Genomic DNA, 25,200 nt, shown 5'->3' with positions numbered 1-25,200 from the left:
TGTCTGTAGTAATCCCAAATTAAATAGAAAAAATTTGAATTTATGAAGCAATTACTCATGTGTGGTTGATTAAAAAAAAAAAATAGCACAAAACTGCCCTGGACTATAGATTGGATTCTACCCCAGTCTCCCACAGTTGCTACCCTGGTTAAGACCATCTGATTCAGTTTCCTCATTATTTAAGATTAGAAGAGATCTCTTAAGTTCCTTTAAAAATTCCACAATTCTATAGTCAACTGCAGTTCACTGGCCTTTCCAGTGAATAAACAATTTAAAATAATGCAAGTCCCACTTTCATCATCCCTTTCTTAATTTGACAAAGGCAAAGGAATTATTCATCTTCCAGTTAAAATTTTCTTTTTAGTGTGATAGAAAATCAAGCAGCAGAGAAAAAAGTTCAGTCACACAGCTAGACAGAGTGATATACAGTGTTAGGAAAATGGTTTATTTAAGGAGAAAGCAGCACAACAATTTTGCTTACTTTGGTTGCAGGTATCATGATTCATTTCCTCTAAAGGGCAGAGGGAAAAATCAATCTTTCCCAGGAAAGACAGTAATATGGTAAAGCTTCTTTCCCTCTTGCTTAGCCTGATACTATATATTCACAAATGAAAATAATTCTGAGTGCAAGTCCTCATACAGATGCCCGTAACACCTGCTTTCAAATTCTTATACTCAGAGAAATTATGTAACAGACCATTTGGCTCCATCCTAACTCTGATAACAAACAGACCTAGGTTTCCTACGTTCGTTTCCTTGGCATTTCACTCCCCTTATTATCCCATCACTTTCACCTTCCCCTTCCCCACCCAACACAATTGTTGATGCTGCAAGAAGCACTGTAAGACAGGAGTCTAAATTTTACCCACCACAGACTGGTAAACTTAAGCAAACATTAGTCACTCAAAAATATCACTGACTTGACTTTCTGGGTTTAATTTCCTTATGAATTCATCATTGCTTCAAAATATCAAGATGAGAAGCACTGGTCTTGTCACTGGCAGTGTGCAACTCTTGCTTAATTCTTCAAAAGTTCGTTGGACATGGTCAAGCCTAAAGGTAGATGCACTAGATTTGGGGAAATGCTCCCCTTAACCACTCTAGCAGATGTGGGAATGGGGAAGAGAACTAGTGGGCAAGTTCACCCTCCCCACGTACACATATTCATCTCTTCTCTGGTCACCATGCCCAGGGACCTTATAAGCAGAGGTCCATTGTCAGAAAACAGTCATATTCACTGTAAACTCTACCATCACAGGATCACCATTCTACCTCTCATTCATGTGAGGAAAGCATAGTAATCGTACAGCGCTTCTAAAACTACAAAAGTGCATATGAATCACCTGGGGACTTCGATGTAATGCAGATTGAGATTGAACAGATCTGGGGTAGAGCCCAAACTTTTGCATTTCTAACAAATTTCAATGCAACACTGATGCTGCTGATTTGCAAACCACACCTGAGTAGCAAGGTCCTAGTACAGATGCCTTCCCAAATCTGGAGCACATTTTACCTTAAGGTCTCCTTATGGCTGGTTATCTATCAAGAGAACTAAACAGGGCAGAAAACTCAGAAGCTCTGCATTGGAAGAAATCCATCCTGAATACAGGAATTAATTAAGTTCACTGATTTTCACTGCCTGGACCCTGGACCTTTGTTCCTGCCCAAATGGATCTGCCAGATCCTTCTTGCTTAGACGAATGACAAATCTTGGCCCAGCCTCACCAGCCTTATCTGGTATCATTCGGCCAGCAACTCAAACATTAATTGTGTAGCACCTGCAAAAATAAAAATGCAGGTTCCTAGGCTCTAACCCTGAGATTCTGATTCATTAGGCTTGGAGTGGCCCCCCAAATAAAGAGACATTCTAGGTGATTTTACACATTCTGAGATTTGGGGGAAGGAAATGCATATCTTCTTTAATGGATCAGAGCAACTTATATCCTATGGTGTTGATGCCTTTCCATCAAGTAAGACAGCAAAGAAAGGAGGGATAGAAAGAAACATGACTTGAGCATCTTACATTATGGTAGAAGAAATGACTTCCTCCCCAATTTGGACACTTGCTTGAAGTCATTTGTAGTTAATTCCAGTATATTTTGTCCTTTTCTTTAGAGAAGTTCACTAAAAATGTGAAATATTACTCTGTAGAAAATTCTTTTAATGTAGGTATGATTATAGATATAGTTATTTAATAATCAAAATATCAAAGGAATGGTTATTTACTCTTCTGACTGAACAAATAAAATTGGAGTTGTTCACACACATTCTTTTTTCATATATACAAGAAGACAAACACTGAGATCAGCTAACAAAAATAAGAACTGAATATTAATTAGTGCCATTAAAATGGCAGAAGCATATGTAAAATACAAAAGGTAACTTTACCTAGACTTTATAAATGAAATGTCCTCCCTAAGAAGGGCTACAGTTTGGCTACTTGGTTTCTCTGGGGGCGGATGTGGCATCTTGAGGGGTGTTATTCTCCACTGGTACAGCTACAGGTTCTGCCACAGTAGCAGTGATCTCGGATTCTGTAGGGATGGCCTCTGAACTGGAACTGTCTCCTGTGTGACTGGGGATGGTCTCAGTCTGAGAGGCTGAGGTTTCTTGACTGGAGCTGGCATCTGTTAGACTAGGTACAATGTCAGCTTGAGCAGGCATGGCCTCTTCTTCTGTTTCCAATTCTGTTTCCTGACTTTGAACTTCTTCACCTTCTTCTAGCATAGCAGGTGGTAGCTGTAAAAAAGTCTAAAGGAAAAAAACAAAAAAAAAAAGAAAGAGAGAGAGAGAGAAGACATCAATGTATCCAAATAAAAAGACACTGGCTGATAAAGTTAAGTTCTCACATTATCTTCCTAATTGATACTGTCACTCTAGAATTCTCCAAAACACTGCTGGCCATTTTATATTACAGATGTAACAACTCTGATGATAATGGCCTAAGTTTTACTGACTCCATGGAATATGCCTGCCTAGATATCAGATAATAATGATGAGATCATATATTACATCCTCAGGGAGAAAAACAATATCAAAAGCTATTAAATTTTTTAGCAAAGGAATTTATTGTAACACTCTGGAAAAACAGCGGCTGATTAGGACTGACTGCCACACCAACTCAAGAAAGGACCAACTTCAATCAAGGAGCCCTGTGAGGGGTGAGAAGGAACCAAGCCTTGAGACAAGGCCATGGCAGGCAGAGAGCAGCAGGGCACAAGGCTTCTGTCCCACTTAACCAGAACATTGGAGCAGCTCTATATATGCCTGGCTTCCCTTTTACCCCATGGCAGTCTGGAGCTAAAGCTGGGCTTCTCTCTTCAGGAACTGTTTCTCTTGTTGGAAACTGAAAAAATTTTAAAGTAGTATTCACAATGGCAGCACAAAATATGAAATACTTAGCAATAAAACTAACAACATATTTATAAAGCCTGTATGCTGAAAACTGCCAAACACTGAGGAGAGAATTCAAAGAAGACCTAAAGAAGTGGAGAGAGATATCATATTCATGGAAAGAAGACTCAATATTGTTAAGATGTTAATTTTCCCAAACTGATCCTAAGCAGTAATACTCCAAAATCCTAATCAAAACCTCAACATGCTTTTTCTGGGGGTTGAAATAGACAAGCTGATTCTAAAATTTATACAGAAAAGCAAAGGAACTAGAACAGCCAAAACCATTTTGAAAAATAACAAAACTGAAGGACTCACATTATCTAATTTCAAGATTTACGATAAAGAAACTGTAATAAAGGTAGTGTAGTAAAGGCAAAAAGGAAAGATGCAAAGATCAACAGAACAGAATAGAAAGTCCAGAAGTAGACTCTCACATACATGGCAAATTGATTTTTCTACTAAGACAACAAGGTGAGATCCTAAAAGTTCTCAACATAAGAAAAAAAAAATGTGTAACTCTGTGTGGTGAAGGATGTTAATCAGATTGATTGTGGTGATTGTTTTGCAATATATAGAAATAGCGAATCATTATTTTATACACCTGAAACTAATATAAAATTATATGTCAATTATATCTCAATTTGAAAAACTGCTTTTTTAATCTCAAAAAAAAAAAAAAATGACAAGGCAAGTCAACAGAGGGAAAAAATAGCCTTTTCAGGGAATGGTGCTGAAACAACTGGATATCCACACGCAAATGAGTAAAATGCAACCTTACCTTGCACCATATAAAAAAAAATTAACCCACAATGTACCATACCTCTAAATAGCAAATTAAGCTATAAAACTTCTAAAAGAAAACATTAGAGAAAAACCCCTGTAATTTTGGGTCAGGCTAAGTTCTTTTAGAACATAAAAAACATGAATCACAAAAGAACAACTTGATACACTGGGACTTCGTCAAAATTTAAAACTTGTTTTTTGAAAGACACTTAAAAATGAAAAAACACGTCACAGACTAGGAGAAAATATTCGTAAAACAAACATCTGAGGAGGAACTTGTAGTCAGAATCAATTTTAAAACTCTCAAAACTCAATAATACAACCCAAAAAAGTGAGTGAGAGGCCTAAACAGACACATCCTCAAAGATATGCAGATGGTAAATAACCACATGAAAAGATGTTCAGCATCAATTGTTATTAGAGAAGTGCCGATTAAAACCACAACGAGACCACTACACACCTACTGGAATGCTAAAATAAAAAGACCAAACGTAGTAAGTGTGTGTGAGCTCTCATACATTGCTGGTGGGAATATAAAATGGTACAACCACTTTGTAAGACAGGTGGGCAGTTTCTTAAAAGAAGTTGAATACATACTTACCATACTATCCAACCATTCCACTCCTAGAAATTTACCCAAGAGAAAGTACAAAGACTTGTAGGAGAACGTTCATAGTAGCTTTATTTGTAGTAGCCAAAATTGGAAACAACCCAAATGTCCATCAGTGGATGAATGGGTAAACTTGGTAATCTGTATAATGGATTACTTATTCAGCAATAAAAGGAAAAGGACTACTGATACATTCTGAAACATAAATGAATATCAAAATAATGCTGAATAAAAGTAGGCAAAAAGAGTACATGCTGTATGAGTCTATTTACATAAATGTCTAAAAAATGGAGACTCATCTATTGTGACATAAAGTAGATCCTTGGTTTCCTGGAGAAGGTGGAAAAGGAACTGGTGAGGGACGAGAAGGATTTTCAAGGTGTACGTGGAAAACTTTTGGGGATAATGGATATGTTCATCATCTCGATTATGGTGATGGTTTCATGGATATATACAAATATCAGAACATATCAAATTGTATATTTTAGATATGTGGAATTTATTGTATGCCAAATTATATCTACAAAAGATGTTTTTAAAATATGGATGTTACATGAATAGTAATCTACTTTGGTTTAGCTGGTTTCCCGCAAGGAATCAAGTACGTTAAAGATTTATTCGGCAACAGAGAAGATTCTACAGCAAGAAAAATAAGAGTCAATTTTGAGAAAACTTACCTGATGATAATGATGTGTGGTCTGTATCAAATGCATATACATGTTGTATACAAAGTTTGCCATCTGGGGCATATTCTTTATTATCTGTACTTCATGAGATGGTCTCTCTCCATTCTAGAAGACGGCAAAAAGAAAGTTAAGTATAATCACTTATATGTGGAATCTAAAATATGACACAAGTGAACTTATCTACGAGACAGAAACAGACTCAGAGACATAGAGAACAGACTTGTGGTTGCCAATGTGGGGGGGTGGGTAAGGGAGATATGGATTGGGAGTTTGGGATTAGCAGATGCAAACTATTATGTATAGAATGGATAAACAACAAGGTCCTACTGTATAGCACAGGGAGCTATATTCAATATCCTCTGATAAACCATGATGGAAAAGAGTATGAAAAAGATTGTATATTTGTATAAATCACTTCCTGTACATCAGAAACTAACGCAGCATTGTAAATCAACTATACATCAATAAAATAAATTTTTTAAAAAAAGAAAGTTAAGTATAGAGTGAAAGACACTGAAAGCTAACACTTCAACAGAAGCCCATGTCTCCATCTTATGTATGAACACTATTTGACTATTAGGGTTTGGAGGAAATAAGAACAGTAAGAGGACATTAAGATGTAAGTGTTAGAGTCGAATAAGGATTTCATGAAGAGAAGTGATTCAATTTAAATTAGAAAAGGTAGAGATGAGGAGAGAGCTAAGAGTCACTAGCTTTTAATATAATTTCAAGTTGGTAAGTAAAACATGAGTTTTGGTCTACTAACTAATGTAGAAGAATTCATAAGAAATAAGCAATCATTTGAATAGAAAAAAACATCAACATGGTCTAAAGTAGTGGTCTCCAATACCACATATGCTCCAAAGGCAAGTCTCAAGGCTATTCACAAAGAAAATATTAAAATTATTCTTCCCATTTATGTTTTTCTAAAAAATAAGAAGCTATCATTTATTATTACTTAATATATAGACTGTTAGTCATGAGGGTTAACATTTGCCAGTTTTCTTTTTTCGGCCATGCCATGCTGCTTGTGGGATCTTAGTTCCCCAACCAGGGATCAAACCTGTGCCCCTTGCTGTGGAAGCATGAAGTCCTAACCGCTGGATCGCCAGTGAATTCCGGCAAGATTTTTTTTTTCTTTACTAATAAAGCGTATGGTCAAAAATGTTGGCAAATAGTAGTTTCAGGTGTAAACTTTGTAGTGCCCATCAGAACCATGTGGGGAAAGTGTTAAATAACAGAGGCCTGGGCTGTAGCCCCCAGCGATTTTGATTCAGTAGGTCTGAGGGAGAATGAGGTGATTCTGATGCAGTAGCTTCTGACAACAACCTGAGAAACACCACTCTATCGGTGTAGGTAAAGTGGTAAAGCAAATGAAGAAAACAGAAAATTTGCACTTCTTCTAAACCATCTGAGAATAAAGATTAAGAACTTTCCTATTTAAAGTCAATTGTAAAATTTTTATAAAGTCTCATCCAATCTTACTGTACAATTCAGAAAATCATAGAGGTAAAAAACATATCAAGAAAAAGGATTTTACCTTAAAGTGATAAATTATTTAAAGCACATAAAGTTAGAAATATTTAGTACATTAAATAGCATCTCTCAGAATTAAGCAGGACGGCGGTATTGCACATAAGCAGGTGTTCTTTGGACGGTGGTCACTTTCTGCAACGGTTACAACTTCTGTGTGCAAAGACCGCCATGCTATTACAACTATGGAATATTGCCTTTAAAGCATGGAATTCTTTCTGTTTGTTTGTACTTGCATATTTTCTGGCGGATTTGCTGGGAGCAGCCTCTCCTGAGATTCAGGGCTGCGCAGTCCTCCTCACCCCTCACACTGTCTCCTGAGCAGAGGATGGGGAGATGCTCCCAGCCCTCAGCCCCCAGGGCTTGAGTCCATGGTACTGCCTAGAGCACCGCTTTCCAAACCTTCTGTTCCTTGGTATTGCCTCCAGGTGTGTCTGCAGCCCTTGGCTAGAAAGCACCTGGAGAGTGTGTTAAACCTGAAGACACCTAGCCTCTGCCCCAGACTTCTCATCAGCAATGTGCCTGTTTAATAATCAGTCCACAAAAGATTGAGAACCTCATAGCTATAGGACTGTGTCCAGACCTCAGAGCCTGACACTCAAGGCTGCACATGGCCCCACCCCATTGTATCCTTCCATCCTTTCCCTTCTATTCCTCCACAGCAGCATTTCTTTTATTTAAAGGAAAAAAACAATTAAAAAAGAAGTTCTTAACATTATTACAAAACAAACACACAGAATTTAACTTGATTATTTTTTTTAAAAGAGGGGTGGGGGGAATTCCCTGGCAGTCCAGTGGTTAGGACTCCATGCTCTCATTGCCGAGGGCCTGGGTTCAATCCCTGGTCAGGGAACTAAGATCCTGCAAGCCATACAAGTGTGGCCAAGAAATGAAAAAAATAAAAAAAATTTTTTAAATTTTTTTAAAAAATAAAAAAAAGAGAGGTGGGGAAAAGAAATATACTGTGAACATTTAAGATAGTTTTATCTCAAATTCAATGGACCTCCAAGACATTTCATTAAATCAAAAACACAAAGCCCAAAAGTCTATAGTAAGCAGACCTTCATGTAAGAAAGAAAACAACGTAAGAAAATAAACAGTTACCTGCTCCTTTGTGCAAAAGTAAGGCTAAGCCAGAAACTGAAGAGATAATGTTACCTCTGGGAGCTGAGGGTGGGAAAGGGAAGAAAGAAGGGGAGATAGGAGATGGGTAGCAGGGATGAGGAGAGAGTGGTACTTCTCTGAGTTAAGTGTTTGTGCTGTTCCCTGGCACCTTCCCTCAGAATGCAAGCTTCTTGAGGGTTCTCCAAGAGCTAAACCAGTTATTACTTTGTTATCAAGTAATTAGTTAAGTTCTCCTTACAAAGCTGAAGACAGGTAGTATAGTATGATGATGATTAACATGGACTCTGGAGTCAGGCTGCCTGGGTTTTTAAATCTTGGACTCTCCATCTATTCAGATGTGTGGCTTAACGACTTAACTTCTCGGATCCACAGTTTCCAACATATGGAAAGTGAGGTTAATAAGAAAACCTATTGAACAGGGCTGTTACTGAGATGAATTGAGATAATGTATGTAATGTAACATTTATTGAGTACCCACCATGTATCAGGCTATTAGCTTTGACATACATTATTTTATTTCCTATTAGTAACCTGTTCAATAGGTTTTCTTATTAATCCCATTTTCCATATGTTGGAAACTGGATCAGAGAAGTTGCCTGATGTGTGGTGAGTACTCAGTAAATGTTAGCTGGTGTTATTATTTTTACATAGAAAATCTTAATTCAGTTCCTTAGCATAAGGAGCACTCTAAACCAGTGTTCGGATGATTTATGTGATGATGCTCTTTGTTAATGTGGTCACCTGTAGGCTTACCTTTCTACTGGTTGGGAAAGGTTCTGTTGGAATTATATGCAAATGAAGTGGGCGGGCTGTGAGCTGGCTGAAAGCTGGAGTTAGTTCAAAACAGTTTTGGAAGAGGGATACTCTGGCGAAGATATAAAGTCCAAGTCTGGCTCTAGACATGGCCACCACTAAGCGACGGACATCCCTTTGAGAAACAAACAGAATGAATTAAAACATACCAAGATTAGTAACATATTTATGCAGACTTTTATTTTTAAAACATATTCCACTAAATATTCCTGTTAAGCTGTGGCAATAAAGAGTTAAGCTTCTTAAAAACTTAAGAGAATAAACATTAAGTTAATCAATGCTATGTAACTAGTTAACCAAGTAAGAAGTTAATGCTTTATTACCAACTTCTATGTTTTTTTTGCAGGGAGAGGGTGGGGAGAATCGCAAAATAACCAATGACTGATTAAAAAGGTGTAAGTTGCTATACTAGTATTACGATATAGTTTGCTTGTCAGTTACCAATTTACTGTATCACCACCATTGAGTCAATTCAAACCAGCCCTTGCTCCATTTCACCTACCAAATTCCCACGCTGTCAAGGGTAATGGGTCAAATTTTATTTCCTAAATAACTCTTATCATACTGTTTTATACTTATTTATAATAATAATTACAAATACAAACAGAAATATAGTATGACGAATGATATAACATAATAATACCATCTCTTATTCACGCATTTACTCTAGTACCTACGCCTAATGGCTGGACTAGACTAGGTCTCAGTGTTCACATAAACAGTAATAAAAATGCCAAAATGCATGATCCAGCTATACATGTAGCTGGCTATCTGATGAACGATGGCAGTTTTCTTTATCTTTCAGAAAGAATATGTTCTTAAAACTTTATCTGAATTTACTTGAATCAAATGAACTTATTTACGAAACAGAAACAGACTTAGAGAATGAACTTATGGTTACCAGGGGGGAAGTGGGGTGGGGAGGGATAGATTGGGAGTTTGGGATTTACATGTACACACTGCTATATTTAAAACAGATAACCAACAAGGACCATGTAAAAAAGAAAAAAAAATTACAAAAGAGGGGCTATGTGTAAAAGGAAAAAAAAATTATAAAAGAGTGGCTATGTAAGTTTAATTTCACTTCACTATTAGTTTAGAATGTGTTTTAGTAAGAAAATATAGTTTTGGTTTCAAATAGAGGACAGCTTGTTTTCTTGAGATGCTCTTAGATGGCTATTTAAATTTGCAAGTATTCTACAAAAGAGAAGACTTTCATGAATAATGATAAAATCTGGTACAGTCATCCCTAACTCCCGAAAGAAAGTGTTAAAGAGTGTTACAGAGATCAAATGTTACAAAGATCATATAATAACCAGACAGAGAATCGGGAATTGGAATATTTATCAAATGGCTTTTCTTTGTCTCTGCATAATGCAAGATATTTGGGGAATATCTCTAATTCAGCCTCATTTTCTATTGTGTTTTATGGTCTTGATAAGGATCTAGTTTCCCTTATCAGGAGGGACTGTGCAACATCATATATAGTAGCAGTTATGTTGAGGGGGTATCCCTGCCTCCCAGCAACCCAAACTAAGAGAAGTTCATTTAGGTATGAGGAGAAAGCATACCCATTTGCAGTAGCTTTGAGGAATTTCTACATTTGTGACACCCTGGATTCACGAAGGAAATGTCACCTTCTAGGTCACTGCAGGCCAGATTGTTTTCACTTCCTCCACATCCCTTAGAAGCCCGAGGGGTCACGCTATAGGTGGGTGGTTCCAAAACTAGTAATTGGATGTACAATGCTGGAAATACTTAGCATGAGTTCTCACCCAAGTATTATAAACTTAAGTTTTCATGGTAATCCCTGTATTATGATACTCAGTTCTTCCTTTCTCATCCAGAAGGCTCTATCTCTAGGCAGAGCAGTGACAATGAACCTGTTCCTCTGAGGAACTTTTCCCTCCAGTCCTTAGTACTGTAGGACAGTTAAGTGGCTCTACTAAGCTCGATCTCCACTGTACATGAGGAGAGTTAGACTAAAATCTTCTGCAGAATCAAATGTAGGTATTTTCCAAGGACATGTTTAATGTCTCCTCCACTGGATTCTAAGCTCCATGGGGACAGAGATAACGAATGTTAGATTTACTACTATATATCAAGAACCCATCACATTGCCAAATAATAGAAGGATCTGAGAACATCTGTTAAATGAATGACCAAACACTATAAACATAACTACCAGGCAAAAAAAGTAAAGGGTGGCAGCATGAAAAGCCAGGGTTCCTTGGAGCTGTATCTTGAAACCAGAGCAATGAGAACTACCACCTTCTTTCACAGTCCCCAGAAGACGGCTGGACAGAAAGAGCACTGTTAAACAACAAGCCATCACTCTGACAGAGCCCCTACAAGGAGACAACACAGGAAAGTTACAGCTTCACTGCTTTGCTCTGAACAAGTCACAAGCATTTCTATTTGTAGCTGGGCTATTCAAGTCAGTAGGGACAAGGACAATGAATGTTGGAAAAGGAACCAGAAATGTCTCACTACTCTAGCTTCTAAACAGCTCCACAGTGTCCTAAAACAGGTCTCTGGAACTGACGCTGAATAGCCTGGCTCCTAAACAATCACCTGATTAGTCTATCCTGGATGAAAAAAAGATGTGGGTAAAAGAAGAAAGGCAGGCACTTGGGAAAACGGCTTAGCAGTTTCTTAAAGGGTTAAACATAGAGTTACTATGTGACCCAGCAATTCCACTCCAAGGTCTACACCCAAGAGAAAGGAAAACATACGTCCACACAAAACTTGTACATGAATGTTCACAACAGCATTAGTCCTAATAGCCAAAAAGTAGAAACAACCCAAGTGTCCACCAACTGATGAATGGATAAATAAAAAGTAAAAAATTCACACAAAAAATAATGAAATATTACTTAGCAATTAAAAGTAATGAAGTACTGACACATGCTACAACATGGATAAACCTTGAACACATTATGCTAAGTAATTTCATTTACATGAAGTATCCAGAATAGGCAAATCTATAGACATATAGTAGAATAGTGGCTGCCAAGGGCTTAGGGGAGAGGGGAGGGGAGTAACTGCTGACAGGTACAGGGTGATAAAAATGTTCTAAAATCGTGAAGATAGCTGCATAACAATGAGTATACTAAAAATCATTGAACTGTACACTTAAAATAGGTGAATTGTATGGTATATGAATTATATCCCAATAAAGCTATTATTAAAAAGAGAAATATGGAAGAAAGTAGGTTTCCTTGGTCTCTTGAAACTTGAAAAACAAAATATTTTACTACTTCCTAGAAAAAGAAAGATATGAAAGATTGTATCTACAAACCGAAAAATTCTATGAGGAGTTTGATAAAATTCTAGCTAAGATACCTAACCTATCTGGACAGTTGAATCGTAAATCATAGGTCAATTGACTTTTTCCCCTCTATGCTTTAATAACACTACCACCATCACCAGCAGCCCCCGAAGAAGAAGGTAGACTTCCAAAAGGGAAGTTTGGCAAATACAAAGAAGACTAATTTATCTGGATAAAGAAAATTTAGATATGTAAGACAACAATGAGATCAGGTTCTTTTCTAAGCCTTCATTTATAAGCATTTTATTATCAACATCTTTCTCTTTATTTATTTTTTTAAGTTTCCAGAAGTCAGGTAAAAAACAGCATAGAAATAAAGTCATGGGAATGTGAAAAAGACAAAAAAAGCACTACAGAGTATGAAAAAAGGTGGGAAGGGGAGGAAGCAGTATTCACGTATTCATACTGTGAGTTTGGGTAAGAGATTTTAATTATGTAAATCATAATGATACCCTATGCAGCAGCAGCTATAAATTTCAATGTGGAAATGAAACCGCTTTTTAGAAAAGTTAAGTCTCCAAAACATGTTTGACACTTAAAAACACACTGTATTTTAGAATGCTATAGTATTGAAACAATTTCTTGAAACGTTACATCTTTGTTTACTCTTACGTAAAAGTTATCGGTCTAATGGAACCTGATCACTCTGGGTTAAGCACCAAATAGATCTTGACTTAATGACAACATTATGAGAGCTTGCAGAGTTTTCTTTTTATATCCATCAAATAAAATAATAAAATGAACTCTCCTTATAGTTTTACTAGTAAGTCATATGAGATGAAGGTTTATATAAAACTAAATGGCTGCTTTGTAACAAGGAGATATTATTCCCATAAATCTCCAGCACATAAATACATCACAATAAATGATAAAAATATATTACTGTTCGTTTTGACAATTCTTATCCTGGGAGAACAAATGGTTCCTTTATCCTAACACTGAAGCAAAAAGACTGTGTAGGGAAAAGTGAGAAATCCTGTGCAATGAAAAGTTTACTCTTAGACTTTTTACCACTTTACCTCCTTTAATTTCTGACATTAAGTTTCAAACAGACATAGGAGATATACACACACACACACACACACACACACACACACACACACACACACACACACACACACACATATATAATGATTAAGTGCTATCTCTGACTGTTCCTGAAGAGTAAAAAAGTTAAAATTACTAAAACATTTAAGATTCAAAAAATTCAGAAGCAATGGCAATGATTAACTAACTATACAAAGAATATATGATACTGCTACAGTCCAACAAAAAGCACCAAAAGTTGCCGTAACAATTAATTAAACTTTCAACATAAAATTAAAAACTACTTTGCCACAGAAGCTCAAAATTAAAGCATACAGTAAAGTTCAACACTATTATGAAAATGTTTCCTTACATACCTCAGATGGCCCACCGCCCTGGTTCGTACTAGAGAAAGAAGAATATAATCATTCTGTTGACCTTGAAATCTGTCAACGGTTGTCACCTGAGGCAAAAAAAAAGGGGGGAATATGGTATATTTTCGAAAGCAAAAACGCTAGAGAGATCATTTAAATAAAGTGCTAGAAATCAAAATCTTATCCTTAAAATAATCAATCCTGAAAGAACATGACTATATACTTGGAATTGAAAGAGTAAGTTAATGAACACTATGAAATAAACCATGGTAACCAGATTCGGCTATGCCCCTATGTTATTCACACTTATAGCACTCATCTTTAACTCTGCAGATACTTAAGTAACTATTATATTTGTGGAATTAACAATCTTCCCCCTACTAGACTACTCAGCTCCATGAAAGCAGGGACTGTTGTTCAGCTAATTATATACCTGATATCCCAATTTGATGCCCAGCAACATTTTAAATGTACAATTTGATAAATTTTGACAATATATACTCCCAAATAACCACCACCACAATCAAAATTTCCATTACCTCAGTCCCTTTTGTCATCAAATCTGTATCCCCCAGCCCCAGGCAACCACTGATCAGCTTCCTGTCACTATAGATTATTTTGTTGCCAGTTCTAGAATTCCATAAAAAAGGAATCATAAATTAGAAGTTCATACCTTTTTACTGGTGAATAGTATTCCACTGAATGAATATACTACAATTTGTTTATTCATTCCCTTGTTCACGGAATATGGGTTGTTTCTAGTTTAGGGCTATTTTGAATAAAGCTGCAATGAATATTCATGTATAAATATTTTTGTGTAAATACGTTTTTATTGCTCTTGGATAAATATCTGGGGGTAAAGCTGCTGGACTGTGTGGGTGTTTATAAGAAACTGTCAAACTGTTTTCCAAAGTTGCTGCACACACATTCACCAGCACTGTTCCAGTTCCAGAGTTCTAGTTGCTCCACATCCTTGCCAACACTTGGTATACTGTCCATCTTTATAATTTTAGCCATTCTATTGGATGTGTAGTGGTACATCACTGTAGTTTTAATTGCATTTTCCCTGACAACTAGTGATGGTAAGCATTTTTTCATGTGTTTATTGTCCATTTGTATGCTGTCCAATTCATTTGCCAACTCTGTATTGGGTTGTCTATATTTTACAATGACTTTTATAGGAGTTCATATATTCTGGATATAGTCCTTTGCTCTTATGTGTGGATATTATACCTGGAAATTCTGTTGTCATCCTGACCATGTGGAGAGCTTGTCTGAGAACTGGGCTCACAGACTGAGGACAGCAGAGCAGAAAGATGAAATGAACCTTGGTCTTTCATGACATCATTGAGTCACACTGTAACCTAACCTGGAGTCACACTACTTTCATCTTGTTATGAGAGAGAGTAACTTTCCTTATTGTTTAAGTTCTTCTGTTACTCATAAATAAAAGGACTCAGACACTGAGGTTCTTCTATTTCTAAACTTACTATATTTCAAAGTTATTAGTTTCTCATTTTCACTCTCTATATCCCTTATGGAGTGTTCTACAGTGCCTGTTCCTCCCCATTCCTTTTAATTTTGTCTCCATTTCTTTGATTTTGTTTTATTTTCTGCCAGTTCACATTTCATCTCTTCCTGGGTTCTTCAATTTCTCTGTTTTGTAGCCTTCCCTCACAGAAATGTGTACTTCATTAAGTATTTTAAAATTCATACCCAAATATGCATTCGAAATTTTCATCTGTTCTAGGCCAACATGTTTTCTGGAGTATGTTATCTTGTCAGTTAGTTTGTTCGGATGCTCTTTCCCTCATTTATAAATTGAGCTTGTGCTAGTTTCCTTTTCTCCTCTATTTTACCACTGATTAGGCAGGTTTCTCAGATTAGCTACGCACAAGAGGTTAGGTTAGGGTGAGCAGAACTTTCTTCTTAACGCTCAGTGATTTTAACAACAGATGGTTCTCTTTTTCACTGTTACTATAGAGACGGTGTATTTTTTTCAAATATAGCTCATCTGTAGTCTTCTTTGAATCAGTCTGGAACCAGGAAGGCTTCTGCTCACCCCAATACCCATATCCGTTGTTGAATAATAGGGATGTGGCTCTTATACTTCAAAGTATGCCACCACTTTCAGAAAGTGTGTTTTTGCTGGCACTTTCAAGACTGGTCCCCTAAATTCTCTTCCCATTTTTTCTTCTTGACCTTAGTCACATGTCCTCTCACTAAAAATGTAATTTGTTTTTTCTTCCTCTCATTTTCCTCTTACTTGTGGATGATTTCCAAGAAAAGGTAAAAGAGCTTTTATATAGCTATGTTCACAACCAAAGTCCTAATTGCATCATTACTAATACTATATTTATGTTTTCTTGTTCTCTCTAATTTTTCAAACCTGTATGACAAAATCAAGCATCTTCATTTTTATTTGCAATTACTCCATCATATCACATAAAGAAGTATAAAAAAAATCCTAAGGTCTGAATGTACTTTATGATTTTCCTTTATCCCCAAGAAAAAACACCCTCCTAAACACACACACAATAAGAAGCAGTACAAATTATACCTTTGTAAAACAAACAAAATAAAAAAATGCTACAATTCCTATTTCTACTATAAAGGACATAAATAGTTTCATTAGACATCATTTTACCAACAAAAAGTTTCAGAAACATTTATTTCTGATTACTGTCAACAAAAATCTTCAATGTGATAGTTGAGACAGACGTTCACAGCACACCAATAACACTGTCAGATAGAATTGCCAGAGAATAATTTATAGAGTTCCTAATATTTCATTTTCTCACGTATTTTAAAAGGAGATAGCAAAGAGACAAGGTAGAACAACGTAAATAACTCATAATAAAAATAAATCTTTCCATCTTGCCAACAACATGAATAAGAGAACCTATTATACTTGTAAAATTACCTTATTTGGTCTTCCAATCAATGGATTGCTCCCGCATCGTCTATTGATGATGTCACGAATAAGATGCTTTTGTCCATTATATGTTGTTAGAATGCTAATCTTGTCAGCAGGGTAACCAAGTAAGCACATGTACATAAAAAGTGCCACTACATATTCTGCCTCTCCAAGATTCTGTAATGAAAACATTAATCAGATTGTGTATTTATTTCCCTTTATAGAAAAAACAGTTAACTAGCACAATTTGTTCATTTATCACACCTCAAGAAGTGAACAGTTAATATCTTGGACAAGTGAATACCTCTCATAAAACTGAGCAATAACTTATCCTAAATTAACAATGATAAATAAAAATAGAGTATGTGGTAACTACTTCCCTTTAACATTTGCAATATATTTGCAATACATGACACAATCATAAAATAAAAGTCACCAACTTAAAGGCTTAATATTTCTGGGACCACAACAATCACAATACAGATCAATAATATCCTGTTACTGTGTATTGCAACTATAATTATGGAAAGAAATATTAACATAAAGAAGCAAGGTAGCTATCTTAGAAGCCAGTAGAAAATCCAGTCTAACATATACATCCAGCAGTACCGTAGTTGGCTCTCAATTTTTACACAATGTTTTTCCTTTTTCCTTCACACTTCTTAGTTTTTTTGTGTGTGTATTATGTTCGTTCTCTTACTAATGGTTGCCCCCTCTACCAGACCACCTCAGATGGGAAGAGGATGTGGCCTCAAATTGATCATTCTGGCCTGCTGTGACCTTAGGGGGTCTAGGTAAAGATGGATGGGAAGGAGTTTAAGACCAAGACTTAAATACACTACTTGGAAGAGTGAGAAAGCATACACAAGGCTGCTTAGTCCAGTTCAACAGAGACTAAATTGAAAGTAACAGATGAGAGAAAAAAGTAAAATGAGAACATCAAAAAAGACAAGAAGCTGGATTTCATGTAAAGGCAATAGGAAAATTACAGGAAGACCTTCAGAAAAATCATTTGTATTCTGGTGACACACAGATTCAGTTAACTCTTCATCTAAATTTTCTCATTCTTTGGAAGACAGGAGCCACGTGACTGTGTAAATCTTTCCATTTTCTATATTGATAACAAACTACATTTATCTAAGCATCAGCTAATATAGATAAAAGAACAAATCTTTTGGTGCATATACTGCCAGATCTTTTTGTAGAGATTACCTGTACATATTTCTGTATGTATATTTTGCTTTTTAAAAAGCAAAACGGGATACTATAGATAACACTTTGCAAGCTGATTTTTTCATTAATATAGCATAAAAATTCTCCCCGTCAGTAAACCAAGTTATAATGTTACTCTTAGTGGCTATTCAGTATTATATGGAATAGGTAAAAGTGAAATTAATCCCTACTGATAAGACATTTAGGTTGTTTCTCCTTTCAAAAATAATTTGCAATAAAAAAAAGATGTGATGAACATTTTAGCATATAAGTCTTTGCAAATTTGTCCATTTTTTTTAAGGATAAATTCCTAGAAGTGAGAGTATTCCTTTTAATACATACTAACAGTATGTTCACCAAATTACTTTCCTACGAGCATTGCATGAATATAGTTTCCCAAACCTAACCCAACAGAGGTGAAAATATATTCCAGTGGTTTATACTTGCTACAAATCTATATCTTTTTTTCTGTGAATTGCATATTCTAGTCCTTATTGCATTTTTCTGTTGGGGGGTTGATTCTTTTATAAGTGATTTTTTTTTTTTTTTGGTACGCAGGCCTCTCACTGTTGTGGCCTCTCCCGCTGTGGAGCACAGGCTCCGGACGCGCAGGCTCATTGGCCATGGCTCACGGGCCTAGCCGCTCCGCGGCATGTGGGATCTTCCCGGACCGGGGCACGAACCCGTGTCCCCTGCATCAGCAGGTGGACTCTCAACCACTGTGCCACCAGGGAAGCCGCTATAAGTGATTTTAAAGAGCTCTATACACATCCAGACTTCAACCCATTGTTTTTTAAAGGCTGAAAATAAATTTTGCTCTCAATCAAGCAATATTTTTCTTTATGATTTTTGATTTTGGTAATGAGCTTAAAAAGACCTTTCTTACCCCAACATTATATATTCATCATTATTTTCTTCTTTTTTAGTATGTTTATATAAGTTTCTTTTCTTTGGTGTATATATCTTTAATCCATCTGAAATGGAAATTTGTGTGTTGTGTGTGAGGTGGAGATCTAACTTTGCTTTTTTTTTTTTTTTTTTTTTGCTGTACGCGGGCCTCTCACTGTTGTGGCCTCTCCCGTTGCGGAGCACAGGCTCTGGACGCGCAGGCTCAGCGGCCATGGCTCACGGGCGCAGCCGCTCCGCGGCATGTGGGATCTTCCCGGACTGGGGCACGAACCCGTGTCCCCTGCATCGGCAGGCGGACTCTCAACCACTGCGCCACCAGGGAAGCCCTAACTTTGCTTTATTTAATGGTTTGTCCAAGTGGTTCAGTAATACTGAGTTAGGTAGTAATTCAGCCAGGAAAATGCAAAATAAACTTAAAAGTTTCCTATTTTTTCTTACCTGATAAAAGTAAGGATTAGGCTCAGATTCTCCAACTCCCTGAAAATCTTCAACATTAATGAGCTGGAAGTCATAAAGCAAGCCAGCATTTGCTGTACTGAACTCCGGCAAGAGCTGCACATGGGGTAAGTTTCCTAGATTCTTGTATCGCCAGTTGTAGAGGTTGCACAAGCTTTCAAAGACAAATCCCCCCGCAAACAGGAAATATTAGCATTGTAAATCCCCTTTTAATATATATAAGGGGGTTTCTAAGGGATGGGCTCTTCCTGTTAATTTTCATATTATCCACATTGTGCTCTTCTTTTTAGCAATAATGCTTTTGCAACCTTTGTCTCCCTGTAAGTAACTAAATCAGAAGATTGATGATATTACAAGAAATGATAGCTCCATTACGTTCTCTTGAGCTAAATGCTACCTTTATTCCTTAAATAAAAAAAATCAGGGAAGAGTCTGCACAGTGAAAAAATTTTTGAGGTAACTATGAGAGGGGACCTGTACAGTTTATGAAGTAAGAATTAGTGTGTTCTCCTCTTGTTCACCTCTAGTTTTAGATTTAGAAATGATATTAATCGTTTATCTTTTGGGGGCATGAAGAAAAGGGAGGTGACAGTGAAAAGAAGCTCTTAGTTTATAAGTCACTTAAATTAATCTCAATGCATAAAATGAAGGGTATAATTTGGTCAATTCACACCCCATGCTGAAGGTAATAAAGGTACTTTCCAATTTGTAGATTTGTATCCAGGCAAGTTCCTGGGTAACAGATAAGAGTCTATACAGAAGATGTTATTGAATACTTGGATCATCAAAATGATGTCCTTAAATAGAAGTAATATCCCTAACATCCACCCTCCCTGCCCCCCGTTGTGCTGTCTCCTTTACCTTGCTCTGGCCCTCCCTTGGGCATCGAGGTCCACAGTAGGAACTCCAACTCTGACAAAGCGAGTGAAGAGAGATTGCTCCATGTTTGAATACTTCTGAAAGGCCATATTCTTAATGACGGGAGGTAACTGGTGATGATCACCAATCATAATCCAACGTTTTAGTCGGCTAAAACCATCCTGAGGATTCTAGAAATAAAAAGTGAGGACATGGCAAAATCTTCTAATATATTACCCTGTTAATCTCCAATTTATTGCACAAGATTCTTGCTATTCACAAGATGGCTTTAACAGCTTATTAATTCTTGCTCTTCCCCAGTTCCACAGAAAAGAATCTGGCAAATTTATAGAGCGACTTGTATGGGTACCACTGCTCTTGGCTGACAGTGTGTGAGGGAGGATGGAGGGACTGAGAGGCAAGCATGGAATTACTGTACTTTAACATGCAGGGTAACCCAAAGAGGTCTGGGAGACTTAGGTCATAATTAGGCAAAGGGGGCACAGAAAGAAACAGATGCCCAAGCAGGGAAATGGAAAGATGTCAAAGTAAATACCTTGTATCATAATTACGCCAAGAGCCAGTATGCGAACACCCCAGAGCAGTAGAAAATATACCTTCTTTAATTTCCTACACTAATACTTCAGTTTCCTGCTCTATCTGTCTCCTTGTTCCTTGTAACATATTCTGAAAAAATACAAGTCCCAAATAACTTGGCTTTATAAAACAACTTTCAGAACCCAATTTATCTATAAATTAGAGTAGCCTCTATTCTTCAATTAGGAATTCCACATTTTGTTTTTTATGCTCCATAGTAAAGCCTATTGTACAATAAGAAAACATTCTTAAACATCATTTATCTAAAAAAATTCAGGCACAAAATAAGCAACGTACCCAGGGATCAAAAACAATTCCAGAAACAACTCTAAATAAAAGAAATGAAAAAGGAGCTCATCTTCCCTCCAAACTGCCTAACAATGTAATTTTCTTGATTAAAATTACTAAGTCTTTTTAAAACTTAGAGATAAACTATGAATTTTTAAATAGTGCTCCCAAACAATACAAACTACTCAATAACCAGTGAATAGATTAAAGGAAGTTTACATGCTTAAAATAGAATACCAAACATAATGAAGTTAAGGAGAACACATAATCATAGCAATTAGCACCCCCAAACTGTGTAGTTTTCTGAGGCTACCCCCCAGAATTCTTAAAACTCTACTTTAAAAAAAAAATACATTTATTTTTGGCTGTGTTGGGTCTTTGTTGCCGCATGCAGGTTTTCTCTAGTCGCAGTTGCAGCAAGCAGGGGCTACTCTTCGTTGTGGTGCGCGGGCTTCTCATTGTGGTGGCTTCTCTTGCTGCAGAGCACGGGCTCTAGGCGCACGGGCTTCAGTAGTTGTGCCACACGGGCTTAGTTGCTCCACGGCATGTGGGATCTTCCCAGACCAGGGCTCGAACCTGTGTCCCCTGCATTGGCAGGCGGATTCTTAACCACTGTGCCACCAGGGAAGCGCAAAACTCTACTTTCTTTGTCTCTATCTCAGTATCTTACCTGTAGAAGAAGAGGTATAAAAGTTTCTATCTCCAGAATCTGAGCAGCCTCTTCCATTAAAATGTTGTCATACTGAGAAAGGGAGAAAAAAGAAACCTTGTCAAAAAGAGAGCTTGAAAGCCAAATAGCTACCACCATGACCGTAATAAGCATCCCCAAACCCCTCAAATAATTCAGATCAAAATAACAACAAATTATTCAAACAGAAAGTTCATGATTTTCTTTACCATTATGCTACCGCTTCTCCAATTCAAGTTTTTAACTTTAAGGAAGTGCCCTAAACATACAACTCTACATTAAGGAAGCCTCATTTATCATTTCTTGGATTGCGATTATCAATTTAGTGATTTTCAGTTCAGTTTTGAAGTTCTATATAAGCAAGAATCAACCTATGATTATATGAGGTCATTTCCATTGGTACTCTTATCCTAGGTAGTATTTTGCAGTAATTTTTTTCCCTTATGAATCCTACTTGGCACTCAACAATCTCCTTTTGCTCCCCACTCCCGACATTCAATCCATCACCAAAGCATGTCAATTTTACCTTCAAAACTCCCTCTAGAATCTATTCGTTTTTCTACATTTCTACTACCACCACCACTCTAATCCAAGCTGTTACTCTGACTACTGCCAGAAATTTCTTTACTAGTCCCTCTTCTTCCTGTCTTGCCTCCCCTAAACCACTCATATAACAAGTCATCACATCACGTCACCTGGTTTCTAACCCTTCATTGGTTTCCATCTGTCCTAGGAAAAAAGGACCCTTAATGTGGACTGTAAGAGATGTGTTAACTAGGGCCTGTATTCAATCTGGCCCCTGCCTTCCTCTCATACTTTATATGTCACTTTCCTACTTACTCACTAAGCTTCAACTACATTGACCTATTTCATTTTCTCAGAAATTGCAAAACCATTCATGCCTCAGGCCCTCTGAACATGTTATTTTCTCTTCACTTTTTGTCTGCTTGGCTCTTTCTCTCTCTCCTTTTTTTTTTCGGTACGCGGGCCTCTCACCGCTGTGGCCTCTCCCGTTGCGGAGCACAGTCTCCGGACATGCAGGCCCAGCGGCCATGGCTCACGGGCCCAGCCGCTCCGCAGCATGTGGGATCCTCCCGGACCGGGGCACAAACCCGCGCCCCCCTGCATCGGCAGGCAGACTCTCAACCACTGCGCCACCAGGGAAGCGCTCTTTCTCATTTTTAAAGTATCAGCTTAAAACCCACTTTATCCAGGCCTTCTCTGACCTCTCAATCTAAAACAGGTTTCACAGTACTCTGTGCCTTTGTCTCACGGCACATCACAATTTATAATTCTATCTGTATATTTATGTACTTGTTTGATGCCTGAATCTTCCCTCTAGCCCAGTTTCCAGGAACGTTAGGCACTGCACATTTGTAAAATAATGAAAAGTCAAGTCTTTCTCCAACCTAAGGAAATTTCATTCTTTCTTTCATGTACCTCCTCTTCTATGTGCCCAATTTTCTTCTAGATTTATTCTCAACAGGTTTTATCTTTTCCCTTCCACTTCTAATTCTGATTGCTACTTATGATACTATGATATCCTATTCCTTGTTTTATCGGTAAAATACTTTCTTTGAGACTTTCACTAAGTACAATTAGAGTTCCTTTGTTTTCTATTTTCAAAATTTTCTCCTCTTATTTTGTTTTCCAAGGAAGTGGAAGGTAGGGGGAGCATATTTGCTCTTAATACTTAATTAACTCTTTTAAACTAACTGTGTTCATATATTCTCTAATTTCTATGTTACTCATTTTACCAAAATATGCTTATATTTGTTCAAGACTAGTAGCTGAGCTAGATTTCCACTGTACATGATAAAGTTAAGGTTCAGTTCTGCACTGTTTCTATCGAAACTACCTGAAAGTTTTAGGCATGCGGATGGGTGTCTTCTCCAGCTCTATCTAATGTTAAATTCCCCTATTACAATGATTAATTAGGTCATCCTGGTAGGAACCTAGGAGAAGGAGGGGTTCAAAAAGCCATGTTTCCTCAGAAGTTCCCACATGGACTCTGAAGGTGATAGACACAATAGGGAAAACAGAGTGGGAGCAGCTCAAAGACGACAGCTTAAAGAGCCTCTTTCCTGAGAAATAGTTCTGCAAATCTAATGTGATTTAACTTATAAAAACATATCTATAAAAAAAAATTAAAAAATAAAAATTCTCTGCACCAGATACATTTCATAAGTAACTAACACCTTAGAATGTTTACTGAGAAGCTGTCTTTGCTTAAACTTGGATGATTAATGAATAGGTTTTATGGGAATTTACTGTGGCTCTGCTTTGAAAATTAAAAAATTATTTCTAATTAAAAAAAAACGTATCTATAGATTCTGTTAAAAAGGAGATTTTAATCACAAAGCAAAATTATGACACAACTATACTGGGTGTTTTAAGGAAGGAAAAGAGTACACAAAAGTGCTTGCATGTCTCCTTGGGGACAGCACAGAATCAAAACATATGCCTAATGGAAATTTAACATTCTTTATTGATATAAATGAAAGGACAAAGGAAATACTAGAAGAGTTGAAAGATTAACTAGAGAGTAACAGGGGAGTAGGGGACTGCCTTTTTTTTTTTTTTTTTTTTTTTGCGGTACGCGGGCCTCTCACTGCTGTGGCCTCTCCCGTTGGGGAGCACAGGCTCCGGACGCGCAGGCTCAGGGGCCATGGCTCACGGGCCCAGCCGCTCCGCAGCATGTGGGATCTTCCCGGACCGGGGCACAAACCTGTGTCCCCTGCATCGGCAGGCGGACTCCCAACCACTGTGCCAGCAGGGATGCCCGGGACTGCCTTTTTTAAACGTTAAGTAGAGCTACAAAGTTTTTAAGCTCTTACATCAGATGCATGTGTTGGTTTGATAAAAATAAAACTTCAAAATTAAAAATACAAAAGATGTAAGGGATACTATCAGCACTCATGTTAACTATCTTTAGATGTATATAGCACAATGTAAGAAAATGATCAATGAAAATGTGATAAGCTACAAGTAATGTTTTGTAGAATAGGCATGTGAACAGCTGCATGAAAGCATAAAATGCTCTATTTAGACTGCATCATTTCCCTGTATTATTAAACTGATACAATTTAATATCAATCCAAAGTATATTTTATGTGTCAGCCCCAAGAAAAAAATATTTAGGTGAAAAATTCTCACTAATTTGCAAAAGGTAAGTTTACACCACTAGGTAAGTTCACACTACCTTTTTTTTTTTTTTTTTTTTTTCTTTTTGCGGTATGCGGGCCTCTCACTGTTGTGGCCCCTCCCGTTGCGGAGCACAGGCTCCGGACGCGCAGGCCCAGCGGCCACGGCTCACGGGCCCAGCCGCTCCGCGGCATATGGGATCCTCCCAGACCGGGGCACGAACCCGTATCCCCTGCATCGGCAGGCGGACTCTCAACCACTGCGCCACCAGGGAGGCCCCACACTACCTTTTAATAAATTATTGTATTTGTCCTACCTTGCAACTGAGGAAACTTTCATCCAAGATAACAATAATTCTATCACCTTGAATTTATTTAGCACTTATCTTCCAGCGAGCTCATAACATTTAAAAATTGTCAGTTATTTTCATCAACAACAAATGCTTTCGCTAACT

At 37.2% G+C, this 25,200-nt stretch overlaps 1 protein-coding gene across 1 annotated transcript in view; it reads right to left on the bottom strand.

Annotated features, from left to right (window-relative positions):
* Positions 1–424: 424 nt before the first annotated feature.
* AQR (aquarius intron-binding spliceosomal factor) overlaps positions 425–25,200 on the bottom strand; it is a 106,415-nt gene continuing 81,639 nt past the window's right edge. The window contains exons 28-35 of the mRNA XM_081228597.1: positions 21,585–21,656; positions 20,033–20,220; positions 19,154–19,325; positions 16,601–16,771; positions 13,681–13,766; positions 8,887–9,061; positions 5,467–5,580; positions 425–2,751 (exon numbers count right to left, since the gene is read on the bottom strand). Coding sequence (XP_081084723.1) covers positions 2,437–2,751; positions 5,467–5,580; positions 8,887–9,061; positions 13,681–13,766; positions 16,601–16,771; positions 19,154–19,325; positions 20,033–20,220; positions 21,585–21,656 — 1,293 coding nt within the window. The 3' untranslated portion in view covers positions 425–2,436. The remainder of the gene's footprint in view (positions 2,752–5,466; positions 5,581–8,886; positions 9,062–13,680; positions 13,767–16,600; positions 16,772–19,153; positions 19,326–20,032; positions 20,221–21,584; positions 21,657–25,200) is intronic.

This window comes from Mesoplodon bidens, assembly GCF_964165515.1.
Source record: "Mesoplodon bidens genome assembly, chromosome: 3".
Taxonomy (NCBI): domain Eukaryota; kingdom Metazoa; phylum Chordata; class Mammalia; order Artiodactyla; family Ziphiidae; genus Mesoplodon; species Mesoplodon bidens.
The sequence above is the reverse complement of the archived record's forward strand: the minus strand, read 5'-3'. Positions and strand labels throughout refer to the sequence as shown.